This window comes from Genypterus blacodes, unplaced genomic scaffold (genome assembly GCF_046128005.1).
Source record: "Genypterus blacodes isolate CSIRO-AG114 ecotype Tasmania unplaced genomic scaffold, CSIRO-AGI_Gbla_v1 ptg000370l_1, whole genome shotgun sequence".
Lineage (NCBI taxonomy): Eukaryota > Metazoa > Chordata > Actinopteri > Ophidiiformes > Ophidiidae > Genypterus > Genypterus blacodes.
In genome coordinates, this window is record NW_027467152.1 from 341,369 (window position 1) to 358,686 (window position 17,318).

The 17,318-nt window shown below is 47.6% G+C and overlaps 2 protein-coding genes across 2 annotated transcripts; both read left to right on the top strand.

The window, feature by feature from the left end:
* Nucleotides 1-119: 119 nt before the first annotated feature.
* Nucleotides 120-14,016, top strand: npepps (aminopeptidase puromycin sensitive). The gene is made up of 23 exons (XM_076138450.1): nt 120-472; nt 3,052-3,136; nt 3,242-3,319; nt 3,633-3,751; nt 4,416-4,523; nt 5,125-5,325; nt 5,969-6,065; nt 6,154-6,187; nt 6,609-6,723; nt 6,849-7,013; nt 7,518-7,622; nt 7,706-7,766; nt 8,166-8,275; nt 8,493-8,556; nt 8,757-8,896; nt 9,117-9,251; nt 10,557-10,776; nt 10,863-11,005; nt 11,339-11,395; nt 11,662-11,769; nt 12,328-12,483; nt 12,579-12,626; nt 12,894-14,016. Exons 1-23 carry the CDS (start codon nt 158-160, stop codon nt 13,038-13,040), a joined length of 2,811 nt encoding a protein of 936 aa, XP_075994565.1. The 5' UTR covers nt 120-157; the 3' UTR covers nt 13,041-14,016.
* A 906-nt stretch (nt 14,017-14,922) lies between these two features.
* On the top strand, nt 14,923-17,275 carry cunh6orf120 (chromosome unknown C6orf120 homolog). Its single transcript, XM_076138457.1, has 2 exons — nt 14,923-15,009; nt 15,518-17,275. Exon 2 carries the CDS (start codon nt 15,566-15,568, stop codon nt 16,115-16,117), a length of 552 nt encoding a protein of 183 aa, XP_075994572.1. The 5' UTR covers nt 14,923-15,009; nt 15,518-15,565; the 3' UTR covers nt 16,118-17,275.
* Nucleotides 17,276-17,318: the final 43 nt, after the last annotated feature.

The following is a 17,318-nucleotide window of genomic DNA, read 5'->3' on the forward strand; positions in this document are numbered from 1 at the left end:
AGTTTGGGAGCGATTGGCGGAATGGCGCGCGTTGTGTTGACGTACATACACGCTCTTTACCACTAGATGGCGGTAGAGCACAGTCGTTAGTTCGCAGGAGTAATGAGTGACAGAGAAGAAGAAGAATGAGCGTCAGAAGGCGGTGCGGGTCTAGTTGATGTCGCTGCTCCTGGGCCGCAGGGTTCCGCTGTCATTCGTACACAGAGTCGGTGCCTGCTGTCCAGCTCCGCGGTGGAAGCCCGTCATCTCCTCCTCCTCTGTCCGCGCAACGAGCCGAGCGACGACACAAGCCACACACGGCGCCGCCATCATTTTAAGCGCTGCTGCTGCCAACCAAAATACAACAATCATGCCCGAGCGGAGGCCCTTCGTACGGTTACCGACGGACGTCTACCCGGTCAACTACGGCTTATGCCTGAAGCCCGACCTCATCGACTTCACATTCGAAGGCAAGCTGGAGGCGATGGTGGAGGTACGTTTGCCCTGGACAGCTGTCTGGGTGCTTTCAGGAATTAGTCGGTGCCGCCGACTTGATGATGTTGTTATGTAATGTTGTGCGCTAACGTCGGCGTGCTAACGTGCAACCATAATGACACAATGCTAGCAGCTAACGGAGCGGAGCGTTGTGCTCTCCTGTAGTTCAGCGGAGGTAGTTAGATGTGTGCGGCCGGGCCCCGCTCACTCTTCCCCGCAGGTTCTCCCCGGTCGAGTGCGTTTAAACGGGTCGGTCTCACATGTAGCGCAGCAGTTTGCACTCTGAATCTGACTGGCTGCGTGTTAGCTTAGCCAGCTGTCATTAGCTCGCTAACGGCGGCTGCTCAGCTCGCGCGCCCGCGCGCCCGCGCGCGTCTGAGATCTCCAACTAAACGTTTGTGTTTCAGTAACATTGAGCTTTTTATTCATGTGTTTATTGGACCATTTGACATATGTGTAGAATTTCTACAGCGAATTATTGCTGTTTGTTTACTAGGCAACTAGTCACGCCAGCTAGCGTCCGACCGTCAACCTTTGCTAAATCATGGCAGCGTCGCGTCTCTCCCTCCCCTCCCGCTGTCTCGTTCAGGGGGAATTGTGCGAAAATCATCCGATAACGGCGGACCATAGAGTGATCAGAGGAGAAGAGGACGCGCTCCGTTTAATGTCAATACACTGGAAAAAAGTGTCAAACCTCTGCGACTGACAGCGCTCAATACAGCGAAGAAGAAGAAGAACACCCTTTATTCTAGCCCAGCAATTTGAGAAATTCAGATATCAGATCCATGCAGTTTGTATTTCAGGTTCTTACATACACACAATGCAAATCACAACTGAAAATGTCGCCCCCCTCCTACACACACTGGGGTGTTTGGTCCCTTGCTCAAGGGCACCTCGGCAGTTTTTTTGTCCACAGTGTGGACGGTAGTCCAAGCCACATTTTAAATGTGTCAAAACATATCGTCTCAAGATACTAAGATACTTTATTTTGTCAGATCACATTCAATTACATACAATCACACGTCACACACACGGCCATGATGCGTCACCCCTGGAGCAGCGCGGGGTGCTGTGCCTCGCTCAAGGGCACCTCGGCAGTGCAAACTGGACACACTCCAGCTGCTAGTCCACACTCGGTCCATAAGGGGGCTCGAACCAGCAGCCCTCCAGAGCAGAGCCCCCAATGGAGCTCCTGCCGCTCCAGATTCATAGGCATTAATGCCTAAATGATGCACAGTAAGTGATAATCTGTACATGAGGGAGCGAGACGCCAGTCTGGGAGAAAAGCTGTGAAACTTTTCAAAACGCGTGTAATCCAACGAATTTGACTTGGAGTCTCATCCACACTGCTGCTGAGACATAACACAGTATACTAATCATTCATAAGACGTCATAAACATGGCGCAAGTTGAATGTTTGTCGTTTGTACAGTTCCTGGGCTGTAATATAAAGACAAACGATTTTGGAAACCAAAGCTCTACCTAAAATGCAAGCGTGCAAAAATGTGATAACTGTATGAATAACAGCATAATTCTGTTGGGAACATAATGGAACATATTCAGGCCTTCTTTGCTAATTCTTGACCTTGACCCTATTTGACCCGTTTCCACCTGTGACCAGGTGAGTCACACGTCATGAGACACTTTTGATTATGAACTGATTGGTTTGTATCGTTGTTCAGAGATGCATTTCATTATCTTATTCCTGTTTCCACTCAGTAGAGGTGTTTTTTTCTTTGCACATGAAAGTGCTGGAAAGACTTTAAAGCAGACAAATACCAATATAATGGGATAATAAAAGTTAATATAAGCCATTAAAACTCGGTGAGCCATTGTTTCACTGTTTGCAGGTTGTAATTGCACATTACAATATCCTTCATACTGACATTAAGGCAATACATTGATTCAGGCACGGGAATGTCTCAGTCATGCCACAACAGCATCTATTTGATAAGATCAAAACACCTGAACAAGGGCAAATATTTGATTCAAGCTTTACCGGGCCGACAGAAACGCGTGCATGCACAGCAGCTCTGTCCCGTCAGCTCCGTGCGTCTCATAAGTCTCTGGCTCTGCGGCCCGGCAGAGGCAGCCCCTCAGGAAGCTGCCACTTGGCTTCACCCTCCACCGCTCACAAGCTCCTCAGTCCGTCTGTGCTCTTTTCTTCACCTCACCACCTCACCCACCAAAGAGGTTCTGTTCTGTTTTTCACTTATTTATTTGATGTCGAGCAGGATTACTCCCAAAAATGCAGATGCACATTTTGACAGAACACAGTGAAAGAAAGGGTCCAGGCTCAGAGATTAACCCATTCAATTCTGATCTTTCACCACTATGACACATTTAGAATCCCAGTAAAGATTATCTGACACATTCGTCCCATAACAGTCAGTTACATGCAATTTGGTTCTGATCCAGCAAAACCTTTTTTGTATTTGCACTTCAGGAAGGTTCTGGGTTCAAACCCGGAGCCGAGCCGAGCCTAAGCCCCTCCCTCCGCGGAAGTCTCCTCATCCCTGCAAACAATTTGGTTTTTAAACAAAAGAAGAGTTTGTCATCTCTCTGTCAATATTTGCAGGTCACACAAGCCACAAATCAGATTGTGATGAACTGTGCCGACATCGACATCATCACAGCTTCCTTTGCACCAGAGGGAGCAGAAGGTGACCGTCCACTTTAGTTGCTCTTTGCTCTTGTTGTCTTCATTAATGATTGAATGGATGTGGGATTATGCGTTGACTTAACATCTTTCCTCCTTTTAAAAAAAGAAATCAATGCTACAGGATTCAACTATCAGAATGAGGACGAGAAAGTCACTCTGTCGTTTCCCAGTGCTCTACAGAAAGGTGAGCAGGACCTTTATCACCTTTTCATGCTGTTAATAATAACAGATTTTACTCTGTTGGTCACGACTGAAGGAGCAACATGTCTCTCTCTCTGGGTCTCTCACTCTCTGTCTGTCTCTGTCCCTCTCCCTGTTTCCCCCCTTCTCCCCCCCCTCTCTGTCTCTGTCTCTCTCTCGGTCTCCCCCTCTCTCTCACTCTCTGTCTCTCTCCCCTCTCCCCCCCACTCTCCCCTCTCCCCCCCTCTCTCCCTCTCTGTCTCCCCCTCTCTCCCTCTCTCTCTCTCTCTCTCCCCCCTCCCCCTCCCCTACCACAGGCTCTGGTGCATTGAAGATCGACTTTGTGGGTGAGCTGAATGACAAAATGAAGGGATTCTATAGAAGTAAATATGCACTTGCTGGAGAAATCCGCTACGCTGCTGTCACCCAGTTTGAGGTAACGGGACGGCTTCTCTTTTGTTTGGGTTCTTTGGGGAGTGTTGATTGGCTTGCTGATCTGTGAGGCCACAGAGCCACAGTATGATCTCCCACACATGATTCTTTGATGATACTTCATTCTATGTTTGTGTATGTCCTCAAACCGTGTTGAGACGGCTCAGGTGATAACCTGATAACCTGCTCCACTTTGGGAGGTGCTGCATATATAATGCAATGTTTTCGAGAAGTACATAATGTAATTGATATGGTTTGGTATTAAACATTAACTAAAGACTAATAAGAACAAAGCTTCTTAAATGTCAATGCACTGCAGAACTCACTTTGTTCTCAACCGTATTCTGACAAGAAGGTGGACAGTCCAGGAGGCTTCAGCCAATAAGGAAGAAGGTGGAGAACCACATGGCCTACATGCAGGAAGTGAAGGAATCCTATGAAGTTGATACATTTTTAAGAGTAGAGTTATGTAGCTTAGAACTATACAGCCATATGTCAAGACAACGACAGGAGGAAGTGCAACATTTCTGACCCATTTGTAGGTTTTCCTGTAGTTTGATCCTGTAAACCTCATTGGATCACAGGAGTACCTGGTCTCACACGGCTCTCCCTCCCTCCCTCCCTCCCTCCCTCCCTCCCTCCCTCCCTCCCTCCCTCCCTCCCTCCAGGCCACAGACGCCCGTCGAGCTTTTCCCTGTTGGGATGAGCCGGCCATCAAAGCCACCTTTGACATTGCTCTGATAGTTCCCAAGGACCGGGTAGCCCTGTCAAATATGGTACGCACACGCACACACGCACACATGTACACACACTTATCATGTGATGTAAATGAACTGAAAATGAGAAGCCCAAACTCGAATCTAAACTTCTCCTGCTGACAGGGATTCTTCCAACATCAAACATGTCGGAAAGAAGAACTTAAAACACAACTGTCCATGTTGATGTATGCCAGAAATGTTTCTTGCTGCGCGCGCACACACACACACACACACACACACACACACACACACACACACACACACACACACACACACACACACACACACACACACACACACACACACACACACACACACACACACAGGAATGCAGAACTCAAATGAACGCGATCATAAGTACCGTTCACTCAGTGTGTCAAGACGCATCGATTTGTTGTGATCAGTTTCTCGATCTCTTTGGGCCAAATTAAACTCGTGCTGTTATCATTATTATGAATAATTCTACACCTTAAAACATACTCTTAGTTTGGAGCATTTTATGTCCTTTGATTTCAACTTCTCACTTCTTCAATAGCTGATAGTAATTGTTGTGATGTACGCTGGATGTACTTGTTCCTGAGTGTGTGTGTGTGTGTGTGTGTGTGTCCCCTCTTCCCAGAATGTCATTGATCGAAAGCCATATCCTGAGGACGAAAACCTTGTGGAGGTGAAGTTTGCCACCACACCCATCATGTCCACTTACCTTGTAGCTTTTGTTATTGGTGAATATGACTTTGTGGAGAGTCAGTCATCGGACGGCATCACGGTACGCGTCTACACTCCTGTCGGCAAAGCAGAACAAGGGAAATTTGCACTGGAGGTGAGCGTGTTTTGAATTTCCATTTCCATAGTGTGAATGTGATTGAGCAGGGCGCTGGGTTGGTTGTACAACATGTCCTGATCCTCACTTCTTCTACATGCAAACTAGGTGGCTGATTTTTTTGCCTGATATTTTTTGTTGTAAGTTGAAGCATTTTGGACGTCTTTGGATTTCACTTTCCAGCTCCTTAAACATTTGAATGGGCCTCTGCTTCATACACGCGCTATTTGCATATAAATGACCTGAAATGGGGACACTGTTCAAATCGCCTGTGTCGCTTTGAGATGCTGACGGTTTTATTTTGATCTGTTACTTCAAAATAAAACAATCTCACTGGCAACGTGGGCAGAGGAGACCAATGCACGGAAAGGGTTAATATGCCAGTTGTGCAGGTCTGAGACGCTGCGGGTCCGTCGGGTCATCATCGAGGAACGACTTCACTTGAGGTGGATTTCGGCCGATCGAGGAAGTAAAGTGCAAAGCTAACAGAAGAAAAGAAAATTCCAGTGGTCTTCATTTAAACGCTGCCCACCACTTATGAATATGTTGCCTTCTTTAGAAACATCTGCCTACTGGAATGGGAACATCGGTGTTAATGTGTGTGTGTGTGTGTGTGTGTGTGTGTGTGTGTGTGTTTTCCCAGGTGGCCACAAAGACCTTACCTTTCTACAAAGACTACTTCAATGTTCCTTATCCTCTGCCTAAAATCGATCTCATAGCTATCGCTGATTTTGCTGCTGGTAAGTATTCATATCGCACTTTTGATCATTCCTGTCTGAAAAGTATTTAGGTGAAGTTGTCTGACTCGTGCTGCTTCCCCCCGTCCAGGTGCCATGGAAAACTGGGGCCTTGTTACCTACAGGTAAATATTAGTTTCCCTGTAACTTATTGATTTCTGAAACCAAAACACTTGAATGAAACATGAACATTGTTGAGTTTTCCAGGCCTCAAAAATGTTTTGTAATTATAAAACATCCTAGAAATTTGGGAAAGTCATGGACCTAAGGCATGTGGCCTGACTGCTTGCCAAAAAAAGAGTGTCGCCATAGAAACGAGCTGAATCTGTAGGTTTTTCACCTCCTTCCTCAAGGCTGCCAGCAAAGAAGTTATTGATTGACTTTTATTCCGTGAGTCTCTTGCACATCAGTGGAGCAGCAGGTCGCACGTTGCCCCCGACAGCACGACTGCCGAGCAAAACACTCACTGCTACTGTGACATCACCGCAACTCTCACTTCACCGCAACTTAGGCGCGCGTTGACCCGGTGTCTCTGTTGCTTCCCAGGGAGACGGCTCTGCTCATAGACCCCAAGAACTCCTGCTCCTCCTCCAGACAGTGGGTGGCCCTGGTGGTGGGACACGAACTCGCCCACCAGTGGTTTGGAAACCTAGTCACTATGGTAACCACAGCCTTTATCCATACTTTGTAACAGAAGGCAGTAACACACTGTGTTTATATTTTGTAATGCAGGATATTGATATGCAAATAAACTTTGTGTGTGTGTGTGTGTGTGTGTGTGTGTAGGAATGGTGGACTCACCTGTGGCTTAACGAGGGCTTTGCATCCTGGATCGAGTATCTGTGCGTTGACCACTGTTTCCCAGAGTATGACATCTGGACCCAGTTTGTCTCAGCCGACTACACGCGTGCTCTGGACCTGGACGCGCTGGACAGCAGTCATCCCATAGAGGTGGGAAGCTGCGGTCTCCTTCGCTGCGCTGGGTGGTGGCTAATGCAGCAGGCGTGATCATGTGCAAACTGATACTGTGTACTTCACTACATGCTACCCTGCAGTATACATGGACACATTCATACAAAAATTCCAATTCTGAGAACGAGTGAGCGAGCTCAAGGAAAGTCATCAACCAGGCTTATCTGCCTCTGTTCAAAAAGCTTAACAGACACGGGGATGACGTCACTTTTAGATCTGTTCAGTTTGCAGCGAGGGACTCTACGTAAACCTCCTGCCCCAGCGTCTGTCTGCCTCCAGGTCACCGAGGTAACCAGGCCAAACGTAAAAAGCAGCCCATCGGAAGCTCTTGTGACCTGGCTACAGATACGTAGAGACACGCCCGTTGTATGACTGATAGGTTATGGCGGTTGAACGTGTGGTTCTGGGTTCAGACTTGGGGGCGGATCAATGTCAGTGCCTTCAGGTGTTTAAATCAGTTCTTCTCTTCTCTGTTCTCTGCAGGTCAACGTTGGCCACCCGTCAGAGGTGGATGAAATCTTTGACGCCATCTCGTACAGCAAAGGAGCGTCCGTGATCCGCATGTTGCATAACTACATTGGAGACGAGGTGGGGAACCGTCCGCAATCTTCTTTCATATTTTGGTTTTATTTATTATTTTAAACCTTGCTTTTTTCCCTCCTTGCTTGTAGGATTTTAGGAAAGGAATGAATGCATATCTTTTGAAGTTCCAACATAAAAATGCATCAACAGGTAAAGTATTGATATTTGAAATGAAATGATTGGTCATGCAGTGGGGGGGGGGGGGGGGGGGGGGGGCGCTGCTTGGCGTGTATGGAGGCTCTTGAGACTGTGGTTGTTGAGGAAACTGACCCTCATGATGTCATATGAGTGGCTTCCTGCGCCTCGTAATGGTGATTTGGGTAAACTAGGTGTTGAACTCCATGCTTGGATGCTTGTGATGTCATAAAGGTCAGATTCCTTGACTTTGCCCCCTTAAGGTCACGAAAGCCTCAGTACAGTTGTTCCAAATGCTCGATAGTTCGGCCTGCAAGTAATCAACTGGGTTCGGCTCAGAACGTTGGCGTAATTCCCCCTGAAGGTGGAGCGGCTGTGCAGTTCTTCCTCTGACTCTGCCTCTTCTTCCTCCAGAGGACCTGTGGGACTGTCTGGAACAGGCCAGTGGGAAACCCATCGCTGCAGTGATGGGCTCTTGGACTAAGCAGATGGGCTTCCCTATCGTTGTTGTGGATCAGGAACAGGTGAGGGTTTGCTGCTTCTACCCCTGAAAGGTTCTTCAAGTCCAGTCCATTTTATTTGTATGGCTCCATTTCACATCCAACGTCTCAAAGGGCTTTACAGACCCACAACATCAGGGACATCCACCCAATCATGGCTGCTCACTGTGGTTGTTTGGCTTCATGGCCCAGAGGAGATGCTGCTGTCTCACACATGTACTGACCATGATCTTATCTACAGCAAGGGGACAACCGCGTCCTCAAGCTCTCTCAGAAGAAGTTCTGTGCCAGCGGACCACATAATGGTGAGTGAGGCTCGGGTGTACATTGTGTTTCTTCAGTGTTTGTTTGTTAGTTTCCTCTAAGTGCCAAGTCCTCTGCTAACATGGCTGCAGCTTGTGTGATCCCATTCATGAAAGAGTGAAGGCTTCAGGTTGAGCAGCTGAGGCTTTAGGTTTAGCTTTAGGTTTATCCTCACTGGTTTCTCACCTGTCTCCTTGCACAGGTGAGGAGTGCCCCAACTGGATGGTGCCCATCAGTATTTGTACCAGCGATGACCCCACATGCACCAAACTCAAGGTTCTGCTGGACAGACCCGAGACCACCATCACTCTCAGCGGCGTGGGCCCGGACCAGTGGGTCAAGGTGAGGCGGGGGGTCAAATCAGAGGGTCATCTATGTGAAGGGTCAGAGTGTCAGATCATGTCTGATTGTTGTTGAATCTAGACCGTCTGTGGCCCAATTGGGTGGAAAAGGCGGTTTGTGCGGGTAAACACTACATCGGGCTGTTTGGCATCGTGTTGTGGATTGAACCCATGTTACAAGAGATGTAATTGTGTCCCTGCTGCTGTTTCCTGTTCCCCAGATCAACCCCGGCACCGTGGGCTTCTATCGCATCCAGTACAGCTCATGCATGCTGGAGAGTCTGCTGCCGGGCGTCCGGGACCTCAGCCTGCAGCCTGTAGATCGCCTCGGCCTGCAGAACGACCTCTTCTCCCTGGTGAGGCGCCCGTCCATCCATCAAACTTTATTTAGAAAGAACTTCTCAAACATTTGGCAGCAAGTCAAAGCACTTTACAGAAACATTTGATTGATTTTTCAACAACAAAGACGAGCAAATGGCACTCGTAGTACAAAGCAGCACTTAGTAACTTTTCACCTGAATGAGGTATACTTTGGTAATGTCTCAGGCAGAGTGGTTGAAGACTTGTTTCTGGCAACATTTTGACGGGTTAAAGCTTGACTGCTTGAAGTGGTAATACGTTGCCACACAGCCATCTAGGCCATCTAGTAGTGTGTGTGGGTCGTAAGGATGGAAGGAAGACTTTAGTCTGAGGATGGAAAGAGAAAGAGAAACGTAAAAGTGCCAAATCTATATTGTGCTGCTTTAAAGCTGAAAATGGCAAAATATGGACTTATGGATGAATCAGTGTCAACAAGTACACAAAACTCACAGGGGGGGGTGTGTGTTTGTGCTGGTAGCTGACAGGAGTCATGAATTCTAAGCAGAGCCAAATTGGTCTGTGGAGATCAATGAGCCTGTAATCCACAGGTGTCAAACTCGAGGCCTGCGGGCCAACTCTGGCCCGCCAAATCATTTTGTGTGGCCCGCGAGAGCTTTCAGGCGTAAATTGTCCATAAACTTCATTTCCCACAATGCATGTGGATTTAGCGTCATCCCGACACTGAAACGCAGCGCTTCCAGATCAGCGTCAGATCAGCGTTCAACCACGGTGACTTTCCGCGGATAGATTCTCTGATATTTTCGTAAATGATTCCTTCATGTAATCTCCGTGTGTGAGCGGCTCTCCGTGCCTTACCATCTTCTCAAATTGATCTTCTTGATCGATTTGCTCTCCCCAGCTTTCCTCAGCAGTATCCACATCGCTCTTTTACCTTCATTTCCACGACTCACAGAAGGAAACGCTGAGCTGTGGAAACAAAGGGGTCACATCCCACAATCACAGGCACATTCTAAATGTTGGTGCTGCCCTCTGCAGGACAGCAAAGAAACAAGTTATTTAAAGTGATTTAGATTTGATGTATTGTTATTGGTGATCCCAGCTCAGTCTGCGTTGTTGTTGTTAAACATACACATGTAAATGAGTCCTGCTCTTACATGTCAGCTGGGCTTAGAGCATTTTATTCAATCAATATTATATTATTATTATTTATTATTATTTTTAAAATGATATTATATATTACTACAAATAATTGCAGTTCTGCCTTGAAATCGCAATTCAGTGTTAGAAATCAATGAGTTTGGTGCTAACAGGGTCCTAACGCCCCTCCTGTCTCATCTCAGTCACGTGCAGGGATCATCAGCACGGTGGAGATCCTCAAACTCATGGAGGCGTTCATCAACGAGCCCAACTACACGGTGTGGAGCGACCTCAGCTGCAACCTGGGAGTGCTGTCCTCCCTGCTGTCCCACACCGACTTCCACGAGGAGATCCAGGAGTTCATCCGAGACCTCTTCACCCCGGTTGGCCTCAGTCTGGGCTGGGACAGCAGGCCGGGCGAAGGTGAGGCGTGTCCCGTGTTTCAGAGGGGGTTTATTTGTCTGAGCCTGTAAATGGCGGTGATGAAGACGGCGGTTTTCGTCCTGCAGGTCACCTGGACGCTCTGTTGAGAAGTCTGGTTTTGGGGAAACTGGGCAAGGCGGGACACAAACCCACGCTGGAGGAGGCACGGCGGAGATTCAAGGAGCATGTGGAATGCAAACAGATCCTGCCTGCAGACCTGAGGAGCCCGGTGAGGAACCGACACACCGCAGCACTTCACCATCAGCAGAGAGAGGATTTATGAGCCTCTCCTTCACAAATGACCCAAACCCAAAACAGATCTGAAAATATGGGATTGCATATCAAGACGGCGAGAGAAAGACGCATTTGTGGAGGTCTGATCCTAACCTGTGTGTGTGTGTGTGTGTGTGTGTGTGTGTGTGTGTGTGTGTGTGTGTGTGTGTGTGTGTGTGTGTGTGTGTGTGTGTGTGTGTGTGTGTGTGTGTGTGTGTGTGTGTGTGTGTGTGTGTGTGTGTGTGTGTGTGTGTGTGTGTGTGTGTGTGTGTGTGTGTGTGCGTTCCAGGTGTATCTCACGGTGTTGAAGCACGGAGACAGCAGCACCCTGGACACAATGCTGAAGGTGAGGACGCACATTATGAAGACTTTACACACTCGGAATCATCTGAATCCTCATCATCATCATATTGACAAATTTTTCTGATATTCTCTATCTGTCTCTCTCTTGTACGCCCTTTCTATCATTCTCTCTCTCTCTCTCTCTCTCTCTCTCTCTCTCTTTTTTCTCTCTCTCTCTCTCTCTCTCTCTCTCTCTCTCTCTTCTCTCTCTCTCTCTCTCTCTCTCTCTCTCTCTCTCTCTCTCTCTCTCTCTCTCTCTCTCTCTCACAGCTCCATAAGCAGGCCGACATGCAGGAGGAGAAGAATCGCATCGAGCGAATCCTGGGCGCCATCTCGGCGCCGGACCTCATCCAGAAAGTTCTCAGCTTCGCTCTCTCGGTACGAAAGAAACTTGAAAACGTTATGTTTTCTGGGTGACAGAGGCAGAAAGCGGCAGCAGCGGTGGTTTAAAGGGAATGGGGCCTAATGGTTTGTGTTTCTGTGAGTGTCCAGACTCTGTGGCAGATTACAGTGGATTAATGAGCGTAATGGAAGCTCAGCTAGAGCAGGAGGTGGCGGGTGTGTTTGCTCTGGTGTGCTCGCCAGGAAGCAGAGGGCCATTTTCATTAACGCCGGCTTATGAGGGGGCGGAGCTTTCCTCTTTGTGTACCCATTGTTGTTTTTGTTTCACACCTGTACGTATTGTGCAGGGAGAAATCCTTCATTACGCTCTGATCAGTCTGCAGGCTTTATACGGAACTGGCAATTGTGATGACATCACTGATCAAGATTAAGATGAACTTTTATTGTCATGTTGCATGCAATTCACAATGAAATGGCATCAACCCGTGCAGGAGTGAAAACGTCCTTCAACGCCCTTTAGCTTATTGTGTCGGTCAAAGTGCAGAGACGTTCTGCTTTCTGACCTCTTCCTCTCCTGTCATCCTTCCCCGACAGGAAGAGGTTCGTCCCCAGGACACGGTGTCCGTCATCGGGGGTGTGGCAGGGAGCAGTAAACAAGGCCGGAAAGCTGCCTGGAAGTTTGTCAAGGACAACTGGGAGGAGCTATACAACCGCTACCAGGGCGGCTTCCTCATATCACGACTCATCAAGGTAAACACCAGTGAACCCCAACATGTTGTGCTGTAGGCTGTATTCAGAGCTCTGCAACGGGTTTGGATCATGTGCTTCTTCTTCTCTCCTTGCAGCTCTCGGTTGATGGATTTGCTATTGACAAAATGGCTGCTGAAGTGAAGGTGAGAAAAAAAAAAAAAAAAAATCCAGAATTTTAAACCGAACAATCCCAAATTTGCTTTTACAGTGGAAATCCTCGAATCAGTCCACACACGGTGATAAAACACTACATCTCGTCTGTTGACGGCTGGAAGCAGAAATGTCAAACTTTTTTCAACATAAGCAAAAGTTTAAGTTAATAGACTTCATGTGGACAAAATGATTGCTTCATGTCTGATCGGCTGTCAGGGACATATTTGATGGCGATTGCGTCTCTTGTGTCCCCACAGAGTTTCTTTGAGAGCCACCCGGCGCCGGCGGCAGAGCGCACAGTGCAGCAGTGCTGTGAGAACATCCTCCTGAACGCCGCCTGGCTCAAGCGCGACGCAGACGACATTCACCAGTATCTACTGCAGCGCAAAGCGCCCCCCGTCTGAGCCGCCTCCTCTTCTCTCCTCCTCCTACCCCGTGCCCCCCTCCCCCTCCCCCCCTCCCTCCAGCGCGGACCTCCCAGTGTCATAGCTGCCTCGGCCCCTCGACACTACAGATCAGAGCGGGAGAGCGGAGAGTTCTAAAGCCGGCTTCACTTTCTCTTAAGACAAAGCCACGAACTTAACGAAGTCTTGGAAACACGCAGAGACTTTCTACGTAACAAAGCAAATCACAGTTGTCAGACCAAGAATGTAGTTTATCCCCGTTCTGTCCTTGAGCAGGCTGCATTATTTTACCATTCAGCGACGTCGTCGACCTCGTTTACCAACACCTACCATCACTAATTGTGCAAACACTCTGTATGCATACACCCTGATCCACTCACGCAAAAGACCCTCCGCCCTCCTGTGGTAGCTGAGGAAACTGTGAAACCCACCCCCCCCCCCCCCCCCCACTATGAATGCATGAAGTGTGACTTTCTGCGTGGTGGCTTTGTTTACTTCAGTTTGTTTTCTGCACAAACAAATGCTTTCCTTTCACCGACATTTTGTATTCATACCTGCGCCCCCACCCCCCTCCTTGTCTTTGGGGGAAAAGCAGCAGGCGCCTGGGCAGAATGGGGTTAAAATAGTTGTTTGTCATAGTTTCCGAGGACAACTGCACTGATTCTCCATTGCTAATAAACCATTAGGACAAGGCGAGCAGCGCTAGCATGGTACTACATTGTAAACTAGAGCGCAAGCATTTTTGCGGACTATTATCTTGGTGACTCGTTTCCACTCCTTCCCCCCCCCGCCCCCCCCAACCTCGGGTCAGAGTTTGAACCGTTCCCACTGCAAAACTTTCAACAACTGTATTTAAACCACACCTCCTTCAAAGAGAGAGAGATTTTGACGTTTAAATGATCATCGTGTAGACTGACGGGAGAGACCACAGCACTACTTTTTGGGGCCTTTTTATTTAAAAGAAACATCAGGAAACGCCTCTTCATCGAGTCGAGAGTCTGGCAAGCGGCGCACGGCCCCGTCCTGATTCTTCGAAGGAAAAGACTCCTAACTCAGAAGCCTTAAATCGGTCGACTGGTTTGCAGTAATGATTACACTGAAGTGTTTATAGCGACTTCCATGCAACGTCAATTGTATCTAATGTGACAGATTTATGCAGACTTGTTAAATGAAATATATCTATAATATCCAACTTAGGATTTCATGTGATTTTGAAAACGTTCCGACCAAATCATCCAACCTGTTGACTTATTTTCCCCCTGGAACATTTGATGTGCTTTTTTTGTTTAAAACTACAGTTGGTGTTCATTAAAGCGAAAAACAAAATGATAAAGCAAAAAATGTGAAAGTAGTACATTTGTGTGTGTGTGTGGAGGGGGGGGGGGGGCGATGAGATGAGGAGATGAGTAAATGCGGAATTCTAGTGTTTACCTCCATGATATCAGTGTGACATAACAGGAGTTTGTGTAGAACAACCTGTAGGTCCTCAACTGACCTGATGCTGATGAGCATGATCAGTGCTTGGTAACATAGCGACTCAAAAGGCTCAAGTCTAATAATAATATTATTATAAAATAATAATAATCACTGTAGAGATAAAGGTTTGGAAAAATGCAACAAAATTAGGAGAAAAAAGTCAGTAAATAAACAATAAATAGGAATTGAATAAAACGTGTCAAAACAGTTTGAAACATCAAAGTTTTTAAAATGTCACTATAAACTACTTATACAACGAAGTGTTATACTTGAAGATTTCAATAAATTTTAAATGATTCAATTTAACAAGAAGTATAAAAACTCGGACCAACTGGACAGCCTGCTTCCGAGTGCGTTTACGTTTCCATCCAGCAGGAGGCGACCGTATGCTGCTCGGTGGGTGATTGGGTGACTGTCTGAAAGGAGCACGCGAAGAAGTGAAGCAGCAAGTAGCTTAGCCAGGGGAGAGAGGATGTTACAAAATGGCAGTTGAGTAAGTAAACACGGGGGAACGAGCTCATAAGCGCCACATTAAGCCGTTAATGAATGTTTTTCAACAGTTTTAGACTTATTTAGCAACGTTAACCGTGTTTTCCAAACCACCCCTCGCGAGCTGCAGCGTGTTAGCTGGGCTGTAAGTAGCTAACAGTTCGGTTCCGCTCTCCGTGTCTGCGCGTCACCTCAACTCTTACGCTGTTGTAGTTCGGTTTACTTCTGTTTGGGTTCGTTTCACTCGGACTCGGCGTATAAACTTCCAAACAAGCCTGAGCGTCGAGTTTGGGAAAGGAGTCGCACTCGCTTACTATGCTTAGTGTGATTATCTGTAGAAAATGGCAGATTTTGGATTAAAATACGAATGTCCACGTCTTCAATGTGTGTTAATAATTAACATCTTCAGTTCCAAAGTCCAAACTTGGTTGGAAACGGAGTGGAGTCTCGACCCGGCGGACTTTGTTGTCGCGTGTCTCTGAGTGTTTCCTGTTTGTGTGTGCGGTGTCCAGGCGCTCTGGTGTCGTCCAGGCGGTGACGGACTGACCGATGCCTTCACCATGATGCTGATGTGCGGCGCCCTGGTCGTCGCGCTCCTCCTGTGTGGGGCCAGAGGCTTCGTGAACCCCTCCGACGATGACTCCGACGTCCCCGAGGAGTGGGTGCTGCTCCACATGGTCCAGGGCCACATCGGGGCCGGAAACTACAGCTACCTGCGCCTCAACCACGACGGCAAGATCATCCTGCACATGCGCAGCCTCAAGGGCGACGCCGACCTGTACGTGTCCGACAAGACCCTTCGGCCGAACTTCGATACCTACAAGCTGCAGTCGGTCACCTGCGGGCAGGACGTGGTGGTGGTGCCTGGGGACTTCGCCAGGCCCGTGGGAATCGGGATTTACGGCCACCCTGCTTACAAGGAGAGCGAGTTTGAGATGCGAGTGTTTTACGATCAGACGATGCTTCAGAACCCTTTTGAAACGGGCTCATCTGGAGACGGGCGGGAGCAGCAGCAATACCCTCGGGCGCCTGAGGAGGACGCCCAGGAGGAGTCCATCTTTTGGACCATTCTGATCGGACTGCTAAAGATCGTACTTGAAATTTTGTTTTAAAGAATCTTGATGCTGCAACAGAGGAAGAGTTTGTGCTTCGACAGTTCATTGATTTGTGGATTACCTTTGAATGAGACGATACCACGTGGAGATTTTGGCATTTGATGGTTTCTGCACTTATGAGCAAACGTACCCGCTAATTGAGGTTCAGCTTTAAATGTTGAAATTGTGCGTTGCATTGTTAAGTATAGCGAGGGAAGCTAGCGATGGACGCCCTGGTAAAATAATACTTTCGATGATTTAAGTTGTAATATTTCGAGAGACATTATCTCGGCAGCCAGGCAAGTTTCGCTGTCCGTTTGTTTTTTTCGTGGCTTTCATTCTCTCTCTTTGATGATAAAGAAACTTTGTCCTGTCAGATTGAGTAGATTGCGTCGCTGCAAATGGAGCCTAAAGGCAAAGACGTGGACGGTGAAGGGGAAGGGGAAGATTTCTTTAGTCTTAACTAGTTTTTGTGAATCTTAATAAAAATGGTGTCTTTGGTGAGCGATTGCGATTGAGGCGGCACATAAGATGAATGACTTTTTCACGGTAACACCCTAATTTGAAGTGAAATGGGGATAAATCGGTGTTTTGACAGTGGACTCAATTTCTTTCCTCACATCCATCCTTATGCAGACGAAAAGAAATGAATTTGGTAGGCCTGTGTGCACATGAAGCCTTCCAGTCTGAGCTTCATCGGAGATGGTTCCATGCGGTTTACAAAGGTGTGAAGCTTTTTCCAGCACTCCTCAGGCTCAACACAAACGGCACTCTTTGGTCGATACCGCACTGGACGACTCCAGCAACGACATCTGCCTAAACCTTTACGTCACCTTTTACTTACACTATTAAGTGTGTTAAAAAGCGATCGACTCTGTCATGCGGGTCAATGTGAAAACTCGTAGCGATTTTCTTTTTTGAGTTATTTACTGCGCTACGTTTTGTTTTTGTTAGCTTGTGTATGAACTCCAGACGGAAACGGACACATTGCTGCCACCTCATGGTGTCTGTAGGAAGTGTTTGTCTGATGGGGACAAGCTCTGGCTTTGATTGTTACTTAAGTACGTTTAGTAAAGTTGCACCGTGACCTCTGAGCAGAAATGTTCATCAGTGCCTTCGCGTCAGAGCAGCATCCATGTTTTCCGAGACGTTTCTAAATAAATCAGCTTGTTGGAATGACAGTCTTCTGGGTTTATTGATGTCTCCATTCTTCAGCTTT